The sequence below is a fragment of the Pipra filicauda genome, unplaced genomic scaffold (assembly GCF_003945595.2).
Source record: "Pipra filicauda isolate LSUMZ 115617 unplaced genomic scaffold, ASM394559v2 scaffold47_size6085603_pilon, whole genome shotgun sequence".
Lineage (NCBI taxonomy): Eukaryota > Metazoa > Chordata > Aves > Passeriformes > Pipridae > Pipra > Pipra filicauda.
In genome coordinates this window covers 5,159,239-5,177,644 of record NW_024104620.1, presented here as the reverse complement: position 1 = coordinate 5,177,644, position 18,406 = coordinate 5,159,239, and the positions used below count along the sequence as shown (strand labels likewise).

At 51.2% G+C, this 18,406-nt stretch overlaps 2 protein-coding genes across 3 annotated transcripts; one reads left to right on the top strand and one right to left on the bottom strand.

Annotated features, from left to right (window-relative positions):
* The first annotated feature begins 959 nt into the window (after positions 1 to 959).
* Positions 960 to 4,346, top strand: AGMAT (agmatinase). The gene is made up of 7 exons (XM_027736353.2): positions 960 to 1,336; positions 1,451 to 1,653; positions 2,295 to 2,343; positions 2,482 to 2,677; positions 3,508 to 3,687; positions 3,950 to 4,034; positions 4,144 to 4,346. Exons 1-7 carry the CDS (start codon positions 960 to 962, stop codon positions 4,215 to 4,217), a joined length of 1,164 nt encoding a protein of 387 aa, XP_027592154.2. The 3' UTR covers positions 4,218 to 4,346.
* Positions 4,347 to 7,632: 3,286 nt separating this feature from the next.
* On the bottom strand, positions 7,633 to 16,993 carry DNAJC16 (DnaJ heat shock protein family (Hsp40) member C16). 2 transcript variants are annotated; one of them, XM_027736354.2, is made up of 14 exons: positions 16,786 to 16,993; positions 15,485 to 15,551; positions 14,306 to 14,636; positions 13,909 to 14,093; positions 12,662 to 12,766; positions 11,920 to 12,078; positions 11,412 to 11,542; positions 11,002 to 11,185; positions 10,651 to 10,833; positions 10,324 to 10,400; positions 9,990 to 10,070; positions 9,805 to 9,903; positions 9,200 to 9,370; positions 7,633 to 8,782 (listed from the first exon to the last, which is right to left on the bottom strand). In XM_027736354.2, the coding sequence occupies exons 1-14, from the start codon at positions 16,953 to 16,955 to the stop codon at positions 8,386 to 8,388; spliced, it is 2,340 nt and encodes a 779-aa protein (XP_027592155.1). In that variant the 5' UTR covers positions 16,956 to 16,993; the 3' UTR covers positions 7,633 to 8,385. The 2 variants fall into 2 exon arrangements, with proteins under 2 accessions (XP_027592155.1, XP_027592156.1); XM_027736355.2 differs by having other exon boundaries at positions 9,200 to 9,367.
* Positions 16,994 to 18,406: the final 1,413 nt, after the last annotated feature.

Here is an 18,406-nt window from a genome sequence, read left to right as displayed (position 1 = left end):
GGTGCTGCTTCTTCTTACAATACTGAATTTTTGCAGTGTGTCTTTGCTGCCTTGGGTTTGTTTGTGCTCTCCTGTGAGCTCTGTGCTCAGGTCTGGCAGCGAGGCACATTCCCTGGTCACTGCCTCTGGAGCCTTTTGGAGAGTAAATACTGTCCCTGTGTGGTGGATCTCTGCTCTGAGCCCTCTTTCTGCTGTGAACATCATTCCCATGCCTTTCCCTCTCCCAGGTCTAGTCTCTACATGAGTAGGGAGCAGAATTAGGAGCTGGAGCCGTCTGATTTCAAGTGTGTTGTTATTCACCCAGCCAGGATTTAATCTGTGCTGGTCAACTCCAGATACTGGAAACTCGCTTGCCCTGGCAATCATTTCATCTCTGCCCTCAAAAACAGCCTAAAACGCTTGTCCCACAGCTTGTCCCTCTGGTCCTTAAATCCCTGTTAATGCTTCCCCTGTGCTTGCATTTTGTCCACCCATCGTTCTGCTGAGCTTGGACTTTGCTTTTGTTTTCTTTCCCTCCTGCCTTCCATTTTCATGACTCCTCAGCATTCTGGGTGCTTTTGTGAGGTGCAGGTTAAAAGTGCAAGCTGTTAATGCTACAAATGCTGCCATGCTATCTGTGAATGCCCGAGGGGAGCCAACTGGGACATTCCCAGTGCGTCCCCTCCTGCCCTGTCCCGCTAATCCCCGCACAGGCTCTTGGTGGAGGCGCTCAAGCCAAAGCCTCTCACTGCCGTGTTTGCTCCTGGTGTTTGCCAGGACTGTGCCATTGGGAAAGGGGGTGGCTGGGCTGGATCTCTGCCCTTCCCTGGGCAGTGGGATGTCCGGCTGCACTTTGAACCCTGGAGGGAGGCTTGGCGGAGGCTGCTGGCTCTCTGCCCACCCCTGACACTCAGAACCGACTCCACAGCACCTCTCGCTGTGTTCCCTGTGGGATAGAGAGTGGGAGTCTGTGGAGCAGGATGAGGCACCTGCTCTGGGCTGGCTGCTTCCAGCTGCTGCCCTGGCAAGCTGGACCCTGCACTCGCAAGCTGACGACTGCAGTGACCAGTGCAGTGGCTACCTCACACTGCGGCCCGTGGCTCCTGGCTCCTCTGGCCACCTCCAGCTCCTCACCCAGTGTGTCCAAGGGGTTCCTCCAGCCCCCCATCCTGGGGAGCAGGGCCCCTTGCTGCTGGGGCTCACAGTTCAACGTGCCTCCCAGTGCCCTGCTCGTGGCCCGGCCCGTGGGGGTCTGCTCCATGATGAGACTCCCCGTGCAGGCGTCGGCGCAGGGACTGGACGCGGCGTTTGTCGGTGTCCCGCTGGACACAGGTACATCCAACCGGCCGGGAGCCAGGTAAGGGTGAGCCGTGGGGAGCTGGTGCTTCGCTCTGGCACAGCTCTCCTCTGCTGAGAGGAGCTCTGCTGGGAGCTCTGCCCGGTGGCTTTTCCCAGCTGCGCCGTTCCCCAGGTTCGGCCCACGTCAGATCCGCGCGGAGTCGGCCATGGTGAGGAGGTACAACGGCAGCACCGGGGCAGCGCCTTTCGACTCCCTGCGGGTCGCTGACATCGGGGACGTGAACGTGAACCTCTACAACCTGCCCGACAGCTGCCGCCTCATCCGAGAGTCCTACCAGGAGATCGTGGCCTCTGGCTGTGTGCCCCTCACCTTGGGTAAGGACCGTGTGTCCACCTGCTCAGCCAAACTCCTCCTCTTCCTCCTCCCTCCCGTCATTCAATCCAAACACAGCAGAGGGTGAGTGATGCTGGACTGACTGTTCTTTGATGCCCCTTTTAGGTCAAAAATGATGAGGATGGGTCAGTCTGTAAATACAGTCAGTGACGTGTTTTTGGTGTCCTGCAGAACCACACCAGGACACATCCCTTGTGTCCATCCACCTGTGGGTGTGCCTGGCTTTGCATGAGGCTTCATTTGGGCACATGTTCAAGTTTGCAACTGTCACAGCTTGGCATCGCTAAAGGAAGAGAATGTGTAGAGTAACGAGGGGCAAATCACCAGTTACAGCATCCTCAGAAATGGATTATGTGTTTATTTATAAGCCCAGTCAAGGGTCCTGCTCCACTGGCTGTCCCTGCTGGCAGTCCTGCATCTCTGGTCCTCCCCAGGAAGAAAGAGGAGATAGGAAACAACCTGCACTCAGGAGCCTCAGGTTTTCCTTCGGGAATGAAGCTCTGGAGTGCATAAATAAATGCAGGATAAATGCAAGGAGGGGAAAAAAATTCCTGGGAACAGAGGTAATGAGTGCTGAGCAGCTCTTGCAGCGTGTTACCCCCTCTTCCCTGTTCTGCTGCAGGTGGAGAGCACACCATAACGTACCCAATCCTGCAGGCCCTGGCAGCAAAGTAAGTTTTTAACCTGGAGGTGTAAAATAAGGACCTGGGAAGCACCTCAGGAATGCCCCCGGTTTGCTCCCCACGCGGTGGGCAGGGCCACTACTGTGCACAGGGTGGGGACTAACGTGTGCACCCTGTCTGGAGCAGACACGGTCCCGTGGGCCTGGTGCACGTGGATGCTCACACGGACACCGGGGACACGGCCCTGGGGGAGAAGATCTACCACGGGACCCCGTTCCGGCGCTGTGTGGAGGAGAGGCTGCTGGACTGCAGCCGCGTGGTGCAGATCGGCGTCCGAGGCTCCTCCTACGACCCCGACCCCTACGAGTACAGCCGGCAACAGGTGAGGGGATCCACAGCCGGGCGCTGCCTGCCGTGAATAGGATTAGAATAATATGTAATAAATATATATAACATAATATGTATTAATTATAATTTTATATAATCCATATATATTTATAATGTTGTATAATATATACCATTATAAATAAATATATAAATATATAATATATAAATATACAATATATAAATATACAATATATAAATATACAATATATATTATATAAATATATAATATATAAATATATAAATGTATAGTAAATATATAAATGTATAGTAAATATATAAATATAGTAAGTATATTAAATATATATTTATATGTGATATGTTTATAATTTATGCTATGATTATAAATGCTATATATTTATAATAATATCCAGAAATTTGTATTTATAATTTTTGTATAATTTAAAATTTGTATATTTTACAATATTTATATAAGATACAGAAGATACAAATATATAAATAATATATAAATATACAAATATTCATAATATACAAGTGTAATATATAAATATAGTATGTAAATATAGAAATATATTTGATATAAATATATAGTAAATATATATTTTAAAGTACATATATATAAAAATACATATTAAAATGCATAAATAAAATACATGCTTTTTTTGCATCTTGTCCCACAGGACAACTGTCAGCTGGGTAGAGAGTAAAAAAAATGTGGAGAGGGAGTGGAAGGTGCTTCCAGGAGCACCTCTGCAGCTCGGCCCTGGGGCGAGGGTTGATCCCACTAGAAATGCCCAGCGGTGCAGGGGATGCTCCTCTTTTCCCACCTTTCCCTGAGCAGGTGCCCGTGTGTCTGTGTTCCTGCAGGGTTTCTGGGTTGTCCCAGCTGAGGAGTGCTGGATGAAGTCCCTGGAGCCGCTGATGGGGGAGGTGAGGGCCCAGATGGGGGACAAGCCCGTGTACATCAGCTTCGACATCGATGGATTAGACCCCGCGTACGCCCCGGGCACCGGCACCCCCGAGATAGCTGGGCTCACACCTGCACAGGTGAGGGGACTCCAGGGAATGCAGCTGCATTTCCCACTGGGAAAGGCATGTTTTTGCTCCCAGGTCATACCACCAGCACAGCAAAGAGAAGACTTAGGAAGGCCTGGGAACATTTCCTTATGTTGATGAGGAAGGGAAGCATGGAACTAATGAGATTTGGTCTGTAGAGGTTGGGTTTCCTTATATGAAAATGGGGAAAGCAGAGCCCTGACTGGTCCACCAGGTCAGATGTTTCTTGATCCCAAATCCATTTTTTTCCTAGGCTTTGGAGATTATTCGTGGCTGCAAAGGCCTGAACATAGTGGGGTGTGACCTTGTGGAAGTCGCACCAATGTACGACGTCTCTGGTGAGTCCAAAGATCTCGAGAGTAAAACGTGCCTGGCAGAGGCAGCCACGAGTGAAAGCCATTGGATATTCATGGATTTTTTCTTTCCCCTTGTTTTGTCTTTTTTTAGGTAACACAGCCCTCCTGGGTGCAAACCTACTGTTTGAGATGCTGTGTGTTCTCCCAGGAGTGAGGACACTGTGAGGGTAGTTCCTGCCTGCTCCAGGACAACGCTGCTCCATGTCCCCAGCCGGGCTTTCCATGTCCCTTTCCCCTCATCCAGCTGCAGCCAACGTGGGCTTTGCAGCACAGAATAAATGCCATTTTCCACTACTAAAGGTAATTTTAAGCTGAGAAGCTCTAGGGAGCAGATGGGTTTGAACACCCCATTTAACTGGGGTCTGGAGCTTTGAAATTGGTCTGGTAAAGGGACAGATGAGGCTAATAGTGTTTGGCCTCTGGAATTACTCACCCAGCTTAAAGGGCTCCTGGCAAAACTCACTGGTAAAGGGTTTCTTCCATTAGGATGTGGCAGCAAGACAATGACTACAGAGGAAGGGAGGGCAGCAAAGGGCATCTGGGGATCCTGCTGAGCATAGGGGGATGTTTGACTGAAGTTCCTGCTGGTGGAATCAGCAGGAGTTTCCTATGGCAGGAGTGGTTTAATCACTCCTGGAATTTCTGAGCTGACGTGGAGGTGAGGTTAGTTTGTACATGGAAACACAAAGCCACTTCATCACACATTAAAATAAGTTTATTTTGGTTGCGAACCTGTAATTGTCTTAAAACAAAATGACATAAGTGCCTGTTCACAAATACAAAACCAAAACCAAACCAAAACAAAAAAAAACAAAACAAAAACAAACAAACAAAAAAAAAATAAAAAGACAAGTTTGCCAAATAAGTTAATTCCCCCCCTCCCAGTATCAAAAGTGCAAAATAGGTACCTAGTTTTCAGTCCTACTTGTCAAGCTGCGCTCGTGTCCTGGCTCCTGGCTGCTGTGGGTGAAGGGCAGACAGGGGCAGGGAGGAGTTTGGGAACAACCTCCACTCCAGGGCCTGTGTCCCTTCTCCTCAGCTCCGAGCGCTGTGCCATCGCTCAGGTCTCACTAGGACAGTGCACTAGGACCGAATTTCCTCAGTCTTTGGATTATGAACCACCACGCATGGAACAGAATCACAGGGGTTAGAAAATGACGGGGGGTGAGGGCTCAGGGCTGCTGGGAGAGCAGGGGCAGATCCCGGGTGTCATAGTTTGAGATTGGTCCCCCTTGAGAGTCAGGGGCTCAGAGGTGACTGGGTGCCAGGGCAGTGTTCCCTGGAGAGCCAATCGCCACTCATGTTGTTTGCTTCTGCTGAAAACTCATAAATCACAGCACTGGAAGCTGCTGGCAGTTGTTCTGTTGGTGTCTGCTGTGTGTAGGTGGAGAAGGCCAGGGGGTGGCTGGGCTCCTTCTTCCCCCTCTCTGGGGGGAGAGGGGAGCCCTGCGGCCCCCCAGCTCTGCCTAGGCCAGAGTTAAGAGGCAGCATTTGGAGTGTGTGCTGTGAAGGAAGAGATTCACAGCACCTGAGGTAAGAGGGAGGAGGCCAGGCCCTCTTCCCCCTTCCCCCTGCAGCTGCAGGACACTTGGGACAGTGTATAACTGGACTGAACTGCCTGTGGCCAAGGCTAGGGGGCTTTTTTCTCCCACACACTGCATTGAGGCTGGTAGGGGGTGGATTTTAAGGCTCAGCATTAAAGCAGAGCCAAGTGGACAGGCTGCTGACGAAACAGCTCGGAGCCTGGAAATTGGATTCTGGATTTCTAATGTGGCTCAAACTGCCACACCGGGATAAGCAGCTCTGACCCTGCTCTCCAAGACAGCAAATACCTGGAGCGCCACACTGGCACTAAAACCGACTAAACCAGGGGTTAGGGCAGCTTGGCATTTGCTTCAACCCAGGAAAAAGGGTTTCCATAAAACAGAAACCAGGGGCTGTGCTCCCATCCAGCCAAACCCGGCAAGGGTGGACTGCTGCAAGCGCTCCTTCAACTCGACTCTGGCTGAAAGGGGAGGTTACCTGTGCTAAAAAGAAAATGAAAAAGGACTCTGGCAGAATTTGAAGGCTGTAAAGCCTTCTCTCCTTCCTCGGGGCAGGGCTGAATTCCCTTGCTGTAGCACAACTAGGCACTTTTTTTTCATGGATTGAGGCTTTTCTACTGGTTTCTGACCAGATGAAGAGACAGCAGAGACCCAGAGAGTATTCTTCTGCTTTTGCAAATGTTGAAGAAGTTATGTGGAGCCTTCTGGTGGGCTAAAACCTATTCCAGCCACATCCTGCATGGGAAAAGCACAGGAGTAGACAGCAATCGCTCCAGCCAAGTGAACATGAAGTCTAGAAGCACCAGGCTGGTGTTTTGTTCCCCCTCTGCTCTCCTTCAGCAGTTTTTGTGCACCTCAGAGTTCCTGGGCAGGGAGAAGACCCTGCCTTCTTTCCTTCCTTCCCTCTACTTTCTGGGGCACAGAGTCTGCTGGGCTGGAATTAATTAACCTCACATAGGGTTGGTTGGTAGCCTTTATCTGAAGTACATTTTACAGGGGTCTGAGGTACCTGCAGGGTTCAGAGCACACCAGTCTGCTCCCAGGATGGGAGGAATGCAGTGAGGCAAGGCTTTGGGAGCAACTAGGGCATGTAGGCAGTGCAATGACGAGCATTCCCATCTTCCTATGGGATCGGCAGCTGGCTCAGAGGTCGGCACTTATTCCTACTGACTGGCTGCTCTGCTAAGATGGTCACTAAGGTGGCGAGGGCTGAAATTGGAATTAACACCATGTGCTCTGAGGGCTCTGTGTCAGGTTCAGAGCCCTGTGGCAAAGGCCACCTGCTCCCATCCCAGCACTTTGGCAGTGCTGGAGCCTGACGGTGACGGGATCCATGGAAGGAGACCTGGGTGACAGCAGCGAAAAGGAAGCACAAGCCTCACGGGATTTCAGTCCTGGCCACAAAGAGAAGCCCTGCTGCCTCCCTTGATTGCTAGAAGGTTAAGCAGCCATGAGGCTGCTGCTTGCCCTCCCTCCACCTTACCCAGGACCACCCTTTCCCAGCAGTGTTGGAAGTGGCTGTTGGGGCACTGCTACAGCAAAGCACCATCCAAACCCTGTTCTAGCCTCACACAGACTTACAACTTCCAAAAGACAAAAAAAAAAATAAAATATCCAAGCAAACAAACACAAAGGCAAGGCAGCAGCCTGAGTGTGGAAAAACAGAGGTTTGGGGCAAGAAGGAAATGGGCAAGAGGTGGAAACGGGCGAGAAGCTGAAACCCAACATCTCAACCCCACACCTAAACCAAAAGGAGCTTCACACACACGCGACGGTCTGATGATACAGCACTTCTGGGGCAACATTTCAAGAATACAATCGTTGAAGGATGAGGTTCCTCGATACAAAGGAAGGTTGGTTTGTACTACAGTTGGAAGGGTGTTTGCAAGGAGCCCAGGTGACTCCCTGGCAGCTACGTAGAGGTTTTTTTACACATCTACTGGCTCATAGCAGCTTACGCCTACAATCTGAGGACGCAGGTAAAGTTATGGCTCTAGGATACATCGTCTAAAATCGACAGAAGCAGAAAAGGCATCTGAAAAATCAACGTGACATTTAAATGGCTCAACACTTTGACAGTATTTACGGCCGTGCAAAACCCTTTTCCTTCCCAGTCACGGTTCAGCCGGTGAAGCTGCACGTGGAACCAGGACACGAGGAGCATGAAACATGCAGGTCACCCACGAGCCCGCACCACAGGTGAGTCCCAGCTACAGGTTTGCTACAAGGGAGATGCTCCTGTCCGGACTCTACATCACTTACCACGGGGAAAGCCGAGGAAGTACAACTGCCTGGCGGGAGGAGGCCTTTTGGAAGGGCAGGGCCTGGGAGGGTCTGCAGGGTCTTGCCAGTGTTACACCATGCACTGCACCATGGGCTAAGCACACGGGGATGGGGAGAGAGAGAACCGCGACCCGACCTGCACCACTGGCCGCGGCTGGTCCGGGCCGAGAGAAGTCACAGGGTTTTTCTTCAACTGAGGTAAAACGAGAGATGGAACAGGGGTGACTTGGGAAGCAGATGTGGCAGGACAAGAAGGGAAAAACAGACTTCTTGGCTCTTCGGTAGGATGGCGTCCGAGCGCACGATGGGTCAGTGGAGGGCAGGTGGGTGTGCTTGGCTGCGCTCCCGGGCTCCGGACGTGGGGAGATATGTTTTAGTCTCCGGCCCCAGGAGGGTTCACCTAAAACCTAAGGTCCATTCATCACGCTTGTTTGTGTATTCCTGGAAAGAGCTGTCCTTTGTCATCTTCATAAAAAGTTTGTCCCTTAGAATCTCTGTAAAATCCCTCAGTCTAACGCAGGCCACGAGGGGATATAGAACCTCTGTAAGGAACCCTCTAGGAGGCGTTCCATCCAAAAGGACAATTTGTGTAATTTGTTTTTAATGGATCTAGATCCTGGGCTGCAGGAGGGTTTCCCTCTGGCTTCCGCGTGTAGTGAGGCATCGTAATCCTCGCAGGATCCCAGGGTTCCCCCCTCATCCCCTGATCTGTGAGGCTTAAAGAGGCAGAAATATTTCTTGTGGCCGTTCAGAGCCAGGACGTAGCCCGTGTAGTCGCGCTCCAGGAAGTGCTTGTCGTACTGGTTTGGGATGGGGGCTGCATCCTGTGCAAACTCCAGCAGGTACTCCAGCCACTCTCGGTGCTTGTCCAGGCTGAGGAAGGAGAAATGAAGAGAGCTGCTCCTGGGAAAAGAGCAGAGAAGACAGTGGGATTAGCATGTGTCTTGAGCAAGGCTGGATTCCTATGAACAGGTAAGGATTTGTCAGCAAGGGCAGGGCAGAGCAGTGTTGCTGCAGCTCCTTTTCCAGCACAGGTGATGCTTGCCCAGTGTGCAGCACTGTTGTGCTCTCTATCTGATGAAACATGGGTACAGCCAAAGTGGCAGCAGCACCAGTCCCATGTGGCCACCATCACTGAGTCTGGCCAGGAAAGGCCACTCGTTTTTTGGCAGCTCATTGCCACAGGTGAGCACAGAGGCTGCTCGCCAGAAATGTTTCCTCTTGGCAATGGAGCCAACCCTGCTCCTCCTTGTGTTGCCAGAGCTGCCTCACACAAGTTGTTAACACAATAACAGAAACCCAGGAGAGGCCCCAGCCTACCCTGTAAATGTGTAGACTTCCAGGGCGAACTTCTGGAGCAGGGGGGTTTTGGTCGAGTTGGACAGGATCAAGACGACGTTCATGTGGCCCGGCCTCAGGCGCACCAAGTTACTGGTGTAGTTGATGTCCGTTAGCTCAGTCACCTCAACAAAGCCCTTTTTGGGAATCCTGCTGCAGCAAAGCAGTGACTGAGTGAAAGGGGGGCAAGGGACCAGGAGCGACTGAGGACGGAGAAACTGTGACCATGTTCCTCAGCCTGTTCCCGAGCCATCCCTGTGCCCAAAGCCAGTTTAATTGGTACAACAGCCCAGTTTGGATCTTCCTCAACAAGTGGGTCAGACCTTTACCTTTTCCCCAAGCATGCTGTCTGGTGCAAACTTGGTGGGAATTGTTTAATAACCAAATTAATGTCACCTTGTCCTTGCTGGCGGGGTCCTGGCTCACACCGCTCCTCCCCACCTGGCTGTGCCGGTGCTGCTCTGCACAACAACTGCATTATGTCTGTGCAACTCTGGCACTTCTCTGCTCTCCACTAACTCTCCCTGCACAGACACCCCCTGAGCAATGCTTCCACAGAAAAGACTTCTGGAGAAATTAGAGGGAACCTGTTACTCTCTTTGCTGAAGCTCACGTCGTTCTTCTCCGTCTTTGTGGCGGCTTCTTCTTTCTCCGAGGGCGGAGAGTCCCTTGTGTCACTCGAATCACTGTGGAGGAAGGTGATTTTGTGTGTGTTTAAGGCCCTGGGTTGGACTGAGGAGCTACCCCTGAGGGCATTTTGGTGTGCACTCACCTGAAAGCCTGAACAATAACGGTGCCAAAGAGAATGAAGAGCGCGGAGAAGAGCAAGGACAGCAGCGGCATCATTTCTCGCCTGAGGGGAAGATGTGCAAAGAGCAGTCTGGCCTGTAAGTTCACATTTTCTGCCCGAATTCCAGTCCCTGTCTACCTCAAATAACGACACGTGCTTTCCCCAGAAACTCAGCTTGTTTCTCAGGGTCTTAAAGACCATCAAGTTTTTGAGTGCTGTCCTGCTCCCACCCAAAAGAGGAGGCTAAAAATGGATCTATTTTAAAGTAAGGTGACAGGGAAGCAGTGAAAACCCACAATGGATGCCCAGACTGTACCAGTTACTGTGAAACAAACTGTCCCAGCAGTCTGAGATGTAGTCCAGCGAGGAGTAGAGCCATCGGATAAGGAACATCTGTTTGAAAAGAATGAAAAGCAAAAAACAAATGACAAACCCACTATGCAAAGCCATCCTGTAAAAATGAGCCCAACCCTGGGCCAAATCAGCTTCAGAGCATGCAGTGAGCTTCCCTCCATGAGCAAGAAATCTTATAAGAGTCTTCCCTTGGAATTTTAAAATATAAATAACGCCTGTGAACAACCATAATGGGACTGTCCACATCCATAACACAGAGATCAGACAGCTGGAAAGGCCATGGACTTACAGGAGCGAGCTCATCATTCAGGTCTGCCACGACAGTCTCTGATGACAGAAGGCCAGGGTCTGTCCTCAGCTGGTCCAGGAGATCCAGGAGGATGAAGTTGTCCTCCTTGCTGCCTTGCCAGGCCTCCTCCAAGGCTTTGTAGGCAATCTTCCCCGCGTTATTGCGTCTCTCCAGAATGACCACCTGGATGAGCCAAGAACGTGGCAGATGTTAGAGAGGAAGGGGCTTTTTTCTACACAGATGTTCTGTTTCAAACCACTGCCCAGAATTAGGTGTCAGATCAAGGTACAGAGTGATGTAAATTAAAAGACAGGCTAAAAGAAGGGATTAAAAACAAAAGGAAACCCTCACAGCTGATCTTCCCCGATACTTCTCATCATCCATCAGTAAGGCGTCTGCAAATTCTGGCTGCCGTTCGTTATAGATGTACACAAACTTCAGGGTGTCTTTTGTGTTGGCCACAGCAAAAGTCAAAAAGGCCTCATAAGCCTCAGCAAACTTCTCTCCTTCTCCGGTAAGCAAGACCACGCAGTGCCTGGGTGATACAACGAGATGGGGGATTAAGAGCCGTTCTGGACACAAGAGGAAATGATCACCCCCTTTCTGCTAGTCAAAATCATCCCAGTGAGGCAGAAACCTCTCTGACACTGTGGATACTGAGCATGATCCAATGCAGTCATTGCCCTTTTCCCTTAGAATCAAACCAAAGGTGGCTTTAGGAGCAGCTCCAGAGCCTCAAATCAGGAGGACATGCCACTTACTTCCGCTGACGGTGAGACTTCTTGACAGGACACAGCTCCTGGAACAGCCTCTGGTTGGTGAGTCTGGCCACCATGAGGAACTTATTCTGAGAAAGGAAGTCATCAATGAGCTGCTTCTTCATCTCTCGTGCCTGGCAAGGACAAAGGAAGCAGAGGTCAGAACTGAGCAGGTGAGGAGAATAAAGCTGTTGGGTGTTCCTGTCTGAAGCTGGGGAAGGCTGCTGGCCATCACAGTCCTCGCTGCAATCACCCAAGGTGTTGTGAGGCCTCAAGACTGGGAAGCCACCTGTGTCCACCTTCCTCAACAGCTCAGACACCAAAACTAGAGCCTGCCAAGCTTCCTCCCTCCAAACATTTGCCCTCTTTGTCTACTGAAGCCAGAGTTTATGCTGAGAACGAACACTCTTTACTCCAAAACACACCAGCGACAAACCTCTCATCTCCAGCTCAGTCAGGAAACCTCCACGCCCGTTTCCCATAAGCTCTTGGAGAGGGCTCTGAGCGGTACCTGCACAACGTCAGCGGGCCGGTCGATGTGCTCCTTGAAGACCATCATGGTGGGACTGTAGACGTTGATGTTGTACTGGCTGGACAACTCTTCGGTGCCTCGGAGTCCGACGTACACATACCCAAAGGACAGGTAGTCTCGGTAGGCAAAGGCAGTCAGCTGGATGGGGAGAAATCCACAGTGTGTGTTTGTGGTGGAGAGTGAACATTTTCTCCCCTGAGTGCCTGTGATGACTTTGCTCTGAGAATACCTCCTGCTGTTTGAATGTCACTGGGCTTGTACTGCAAGAGGTACAAACCCTTCCTCTCCCTTGCTGAACCACGCTTTGAGTTCTCTCAGTCAACGTGCTGGGAGCCTCCATGGATCCACAGTTTTATTTACAGTCTGACATGGGGTTTCTCAGGAAAAGGGCTTTGCAATAGCACAAATTAGGCATGCCACAAACATCTCTCATTCCTAACAAAGGTTAGTAAGCACTCGTGTTGCTGCTACCTCCAAAACCCACCCACACCTTCACATCCATGTAAGGTACATCCAGGTCAGGACAGGGAATCAGACTCCTAACAAAGCTGGTCACCTGGCCACGCCGTTTCCAACGAACACAAATCACCCTGCTCTCCCAGAACCAGCCAATGGTGTTTGGAGGCATTGGTTGACCTCTGCTCACAGCAATGGTGCATTTTCTTTTGGAACATCTGGATTTATAGACAAGTCAACTTGGCAGCAACAGAAATCACATTACCTTGTACAGTAATGGCACAACTGGCATATGATCAAACAGCAGGACGTGGGGCTTGTTGTCCTTCCTCCAGTCAGAGAGAAAGCGGATGTAGTTTTTATCTGTAATCTTTAAACAGAACAGGAACATCAGTTTAACCTCTGAGCAGTCAGGCAACGCTCCTCAATGAGAACTGAGCCTGAAAAGGTGTCCAGGTGTTGCAGAAAACTGACTGTGGGTTGGTCTTTCCAAGAGGTATTCCTGATTAATGAATGAATTAAATCCATCACTCTCGACCCACTCAACTCTCTCAGTTATTGCAGCCTCTGTCAATGCCATTCCAAGTCAATGCTGATGGCACTGTCATTCTTGCAACTGTTTGGACCATATTCTTTATATATCTATACCTATATATAATGGGAAGCCAAGGGTTAACAGGCACCTACCAAACCTGAGCTTCATCAAACCTGCTCTGGTACCTCTGTGACCCCGAGGAAGGAGATAAATGGCTCCATTAGCTGTGGAAGGGGAAACAGATCCCACTTTTGGGGTGAGAACTCCAACACCCAGAGGACAACAAGTCAAATTTTTTGGGAAAGGCAGCCCTTGCTGAAGATCCCAAATGAAAACAAGGTGAGGTGAACAAGGCTGCAAGAAGGGGACAGGCAGGTGAGTGCACTGTGGGGGCTGACCTGGCCACATCGCCCTGAAAGGAGTGGTGGGTGCTTTAGGACTCCACCAAAAATCACTAGGCAAGGCTGAAATGCAGGAATATTTTATCAGTTAGGATAAAAGTTATTTTACTTATAACTTGGAAGGGCTCAAGCTGCCAGGTCCACTTTCAAAGGTCCAAATCATACCGGACAAAACAGGTCGGTGCGTTTTAGGAGACACCACCTGGGAGTTAGTGAGTGGTCTTTAATTTGTTGGATGTAATGCTGAGAAAGGAGAAGGGAAGTGAAATCCAGCAGGTTCCTAACCTAGGGATAACCTTGGTAGGGTCCTGGCAGCTGTGGGGTGTCACAGCTGGGGGGGCAGTAGGCACTCAAACCCCTGGTATAACCATGTAGTGGCAGGATCAGCCCTTTGCAAGGAGAAGTGTTATGGAGCCACGTGGTGTGAAAGCTTTCCACAGCTCCAGGGTTTGGAGCTTTGTGATGCAGATCAGCTCAGGGCCCAAATTAAACAGATTAGCCACCAAAACAGCCAAGGAGACAGAAATCTCCAGGCAGGCAGGAGAAGCAGGGTGTGACACTCCTGCTGGAACGTACCTTTTCGACAAGATTCCCTGGCAGAAGGTTCTCCACGAATTGCCGCAGGTTTTCCCGAACGACGGCGTTGTGGAAGAAGGTTATTTTCCCGTTAATGAGCCCCAGCAGGGTGGGAGTGCTGTGGGCACCCAGGTGGTGGGCGAGGCGCCGCTCGTACCCTGCGTGCACGACGCCGATTCCCGCTCCTGGAAAAGGAGAGCAGCGGCTTCAGGTGAAAGATCCCCAGCAAACCCAAACGCCCCGTGGAAAACTGACCACCTGCTCCCTTGCCCAGCACCCCAGAGTTAGTAACGTTTGGGAAAGCATTAGGACAAATCTCTGAGGAAATCTAAAGGTTAAACAGAGTCCTGCAAAAGCTGAAGGCCAACGCTGGATGCACGCACAGCCTCATCCTTACCCAGCGCCTCCAATTCCTGAGCGACTTCCTTCCACACGGGCTCGATGTGGATGCAGCTGAAGCACCAGTCCGAGGTGATTTTGATGAGGTAAGGTTTCTTGAAACTGTCCGGCACGATTTCATTGATGTAGTGGGAAAAGTGGAGCAAATACTTCTCGTCGGAGGTGTCGCGTCGCTCGGAATTGAAAGGGAAGTGGAAGAAGGACTCGTCGAAATAGAAGCCGTCGTGGAAACGATGGAACTGGCGATGCTGGTGCTGAGAGAAGCCCTGGCTTTCCCCAGCATCTCCATAGCGATCGAAGTTTGCCCTCTTTTCCTCGTTGGAGAGAATCTGGGAAGTGGACGATGGAAAAAGCATGAGGGGGAACTGCCCTGAGCGTAATCCCTTAGGAAATGACTGCGGCTGCCTAAGGAACGTGTGGGATAAATAGTCTGGAAAAGGGAACTATCACATCCCTCCAGGCTCACTGTGGTAAACAGGGGTAAAAAAACGCCAAAGTCCAAAGAAAAGGAGCTCCTAAATCCAGACTGTTGTACCCACTTCTGACACCAACAGCTCCTTGGGACGAAACATCCCACGTTGGGATTCCCTCTTTTCTGGAGCAGCTGTTGCTGGTGTCTCTTTGAACCCGGATGGTTTTCATGGCATATCAGAAAGTGACAAAAATTTCACCAAGAAGCCAGGAGCCCCACAGAGAAACTGCATTTTTTTTGGCAGGGAAAGAAGGATTTACTTTTATTTCCTTGGGCTCAGCTGCCACAAACTGGGGCGGCCAATTTCCACAGCGATGTGCAAATAACTACTACTGACAATAATTTGAGGTGACCAAAGCCATGTGATGATTAATGCTGCTTACATCACCCCAAAATGCTTTTATGTGCATGTGACACGGACAAGACGCTGCCCAGCCAGGCAGGGCTCAGTGAATACTCTCTCCTCCCTCCTTTGAGGCTTTTTAGCCAGGACAGGGCAGGCCTGTGGCAAAATATTTGCAGCAGAGGCCACGCTGGTGACTCCAGTGGCTGTGTCAACAAAGCTGAGCAAACTTTTTGGGTGGGTAGTGTCCACCTCTACAGGGTCAATCACCTTTCCCATGTAGAAACACACAGAAAAAGCACAGGAAAAATAAGTTCTCTTAATGTTAACAACAGCAGGAGTTTATAAGCAGCAACTGTTACCTCGTAGGCCTTGCTAATCTGGATGAATCTGTCTTCTGCTCCTGGGTCCTTGTTTTTGTCAGGGTGCCTACAAGGCAGAACCAGAGGAAAAGGGGTCAGTGGTTCCCTGGAGGGCACAGGGAGCTGTCGGCCCCTGTTTGGAGGCGAGCAGAACATGGACAGTTACGACGTGCAGTGGTATCCCCGAGGCTGAGATCAGATTTATACCCAGCACGTGCTGTCCCTATCCAAACCCCATCCCAAAACGCAGCACTGGGATGTGTGTGGTGTGCCTGTGGACCTGTGCCTCTGTCTGATCCATCACCAACAGCCCAAGCCCAAGCCAAGGGAGCATGCCTCTTTCCTAGCAGTGGCTCCCTTGGCTGCTGCCCCACATATCTACTGGGTTCTTCCTTAAATCACCTCCTGCCACAGCCCTCGGGATGTGTCATGCAAGACAACAGCTCTGGGTGAGGTTCTTTCCCCAGGCGATGCCTCAAGCCTGCCCCTCATCACACACCATGGATGCAAGGGGTGTGACATTTGGGCACCTGATGCCTTTCCCTCCCACAGCACAGGGATTGGGTTGCCCTTGGACAGTGACATATCAAGCTGAGACTTACACCTCGGTGTATTAAAAGTTCCCTGTTGAGTAAGGGACAACTTTTTATCCCCATAGCCGGACTCTGGAAGAACTTTTCCCCCTTGTAACCAGACTCTAGAAGAACTTTCTTCCCCATAGCCAGACTCCAAGAAAACATTTTCCCCCAAAGCCTGACTCTGGGAGAATTTTCCCCCCACAGCCAGACCCTAGAAGAACTTTCCCCCCTGTAGTCAGACTCCAGGATAATTTTTACCCCCTGTAGTCAGACTCCAGGAGAATTTTTACCCCCTGTTGCCAGACTCTGGGAGAATTTCCCGCCCACAGCCAGACCCTGGAAGAACTTTCCCCTCTGTAGTCAGACTCCAGGAGAACTTTTCACCCCATAGCCAGACTCTGGAAGAACTTTCCCCCCTGTAGCCTGATTCTGGGATAACTTTTCCCTCCATAGCCAAACTCCGGAAGAACTTTCCCCCCTGTAGCCCGATTCTGGAAGAACTTTCCCCCCCCAAGAGCCAGCCTCGAGAGGGTTTTACAGCACAGATCGCTGGCGCGGGGGCACCCGCCCGGCTTCAGGATGGCGAGGGAGCCCCGGCGCTGCTTCCCGACCTCCCGCCGCGCCTCCCCCGCGCTGCACAACCAGGCGAGGCCGCTCAGCATCCCCGCCGGGCCGTGCCCGGGCTGCGGGGCGGGGGCGAGGGGTGGGAAGGGCAGCACGTACCATTCCCGGGCGAGCCGCTTGTAGGCCTTCTTGATGTCGGCCTGGCTGGAGCCGCGGCCGACCCCCAGCACGCGGTAGGGGTCGAAGTCCCCCGGCGCGGCCGCGGGCAGGGCCGGCAGCAGCAGGAGCAGCGGCAGCAGGAGCATCCAGGCGGCCCGTCCCGGCTCCATGTCCGGCGGGCCCCGCGGGCGGAGGCAGCGGACGGGCCGCCCTTCCCTCGCCGCCGCTTCCGGCGCGCCCGCCGTGCCCGGGGAGAGCCGGAGCTTCCGGGGACACGGGCAGGGCGGCCCGGGCTGGGGCTGCCCCGGCGGTGTGTGCTGCGCTAGGGGCGATAGCGGGGGCGAGGGGAAGCCGTGTGAGGACACTGATGTGTTCAGCTCTAGCAGAGGGGACTGAGGGGAGAGCTCACTGCAGTTACACCTTCCTGGGGAGGGGCAGGCCCTGAGCTCTGCTCGGTGGGGACCGGGGACAGCACCCAGGGAACGGCCTGGAGTTGGGTCAGGGGAGCTTTAGGATCTCAGGAGAAGGTTCTTCCCCCAGAGGGTGGTTGGATATTTATTCATTTCGTTTCATGGCCGGGCTTCGCGAACGAAGATTTGGGAAGGGCTCTGCCCACGTTTGTTGCAGGCGCGTTGGTGGCTAAAAAGGCCAACACGAGACAGACATGTCCGGTTGCAAAAGGCACAGCAGAAAGACTCCTTAGGTGGTGTATTCTGCAAGGCACGATTCTTTCTGCATTGCCTTTTCTCCTCAAGGGTGATGCTGCATGTGTTCTCAAAAGCATCCGCAGCATTATAGATGGTGTGTCTCCAGACCTCCCGGTTGGAGGCCAGAGTAGACCAGTTATGATGATCAATATGGCCAAGGCTGAGATGTTGTTTCAGGGAGTCCTTGTATCTTTTCTTCGGGGCTCCTCTCTTGCAGCAGCCGGTGGCAAGTTCACCATAAAGCAAGATCTTAGGGAGGGGGTGGTTGGTCCTTCATCCTGGAGACGTGCCCTGCCCAGCACAGCTGTGTTCTCAGCAACATGGCCTCGATACTTGTGACTGCTGCCTGTTCTAGAACAGATGTATTGGTCACATCATCTGGCCAGTGGATGTTTAGGATTGAACGGAGGCAGCGTTGATGGAAGCGTTGGGTACTTCTGATAAATAAATAATTGTGATTCGTGAAACAAATGGGTGATTACATCAAAGTAAAACAAACGGGTTGTAAAACTTAATTACACCCCCATAAAGAAATAAAACAGACCCTTACAAGGTCAAGAGGCCCTAAAACCTCCCTACTATCCTAAGAATAAAATATGGTAGAACTTTAAATCTTTAGGCGCCTGTTCGTCCAAAAATGCATGAATTATGACCGATGGTAGAGATAACCCTTTTAGCTTTAGCTGTAAGAAAACCCATATATTAAATACTTAGCAAAAACCTGTAGAATGTATATGTATATGATATAACTAATATGCATGAAGTAGCTAAGATAAATACTAGATGTACCCTGTAGTAGGGGTGTGCAGATTTGGGAAACTGGTCCCCATTTCTGTCACCCAGCCGGCTGCTTGCTTTTTCCATATAATAAACTCTTATTCAAAAACTTATAGAAACTCGAGACTTTGTTTATC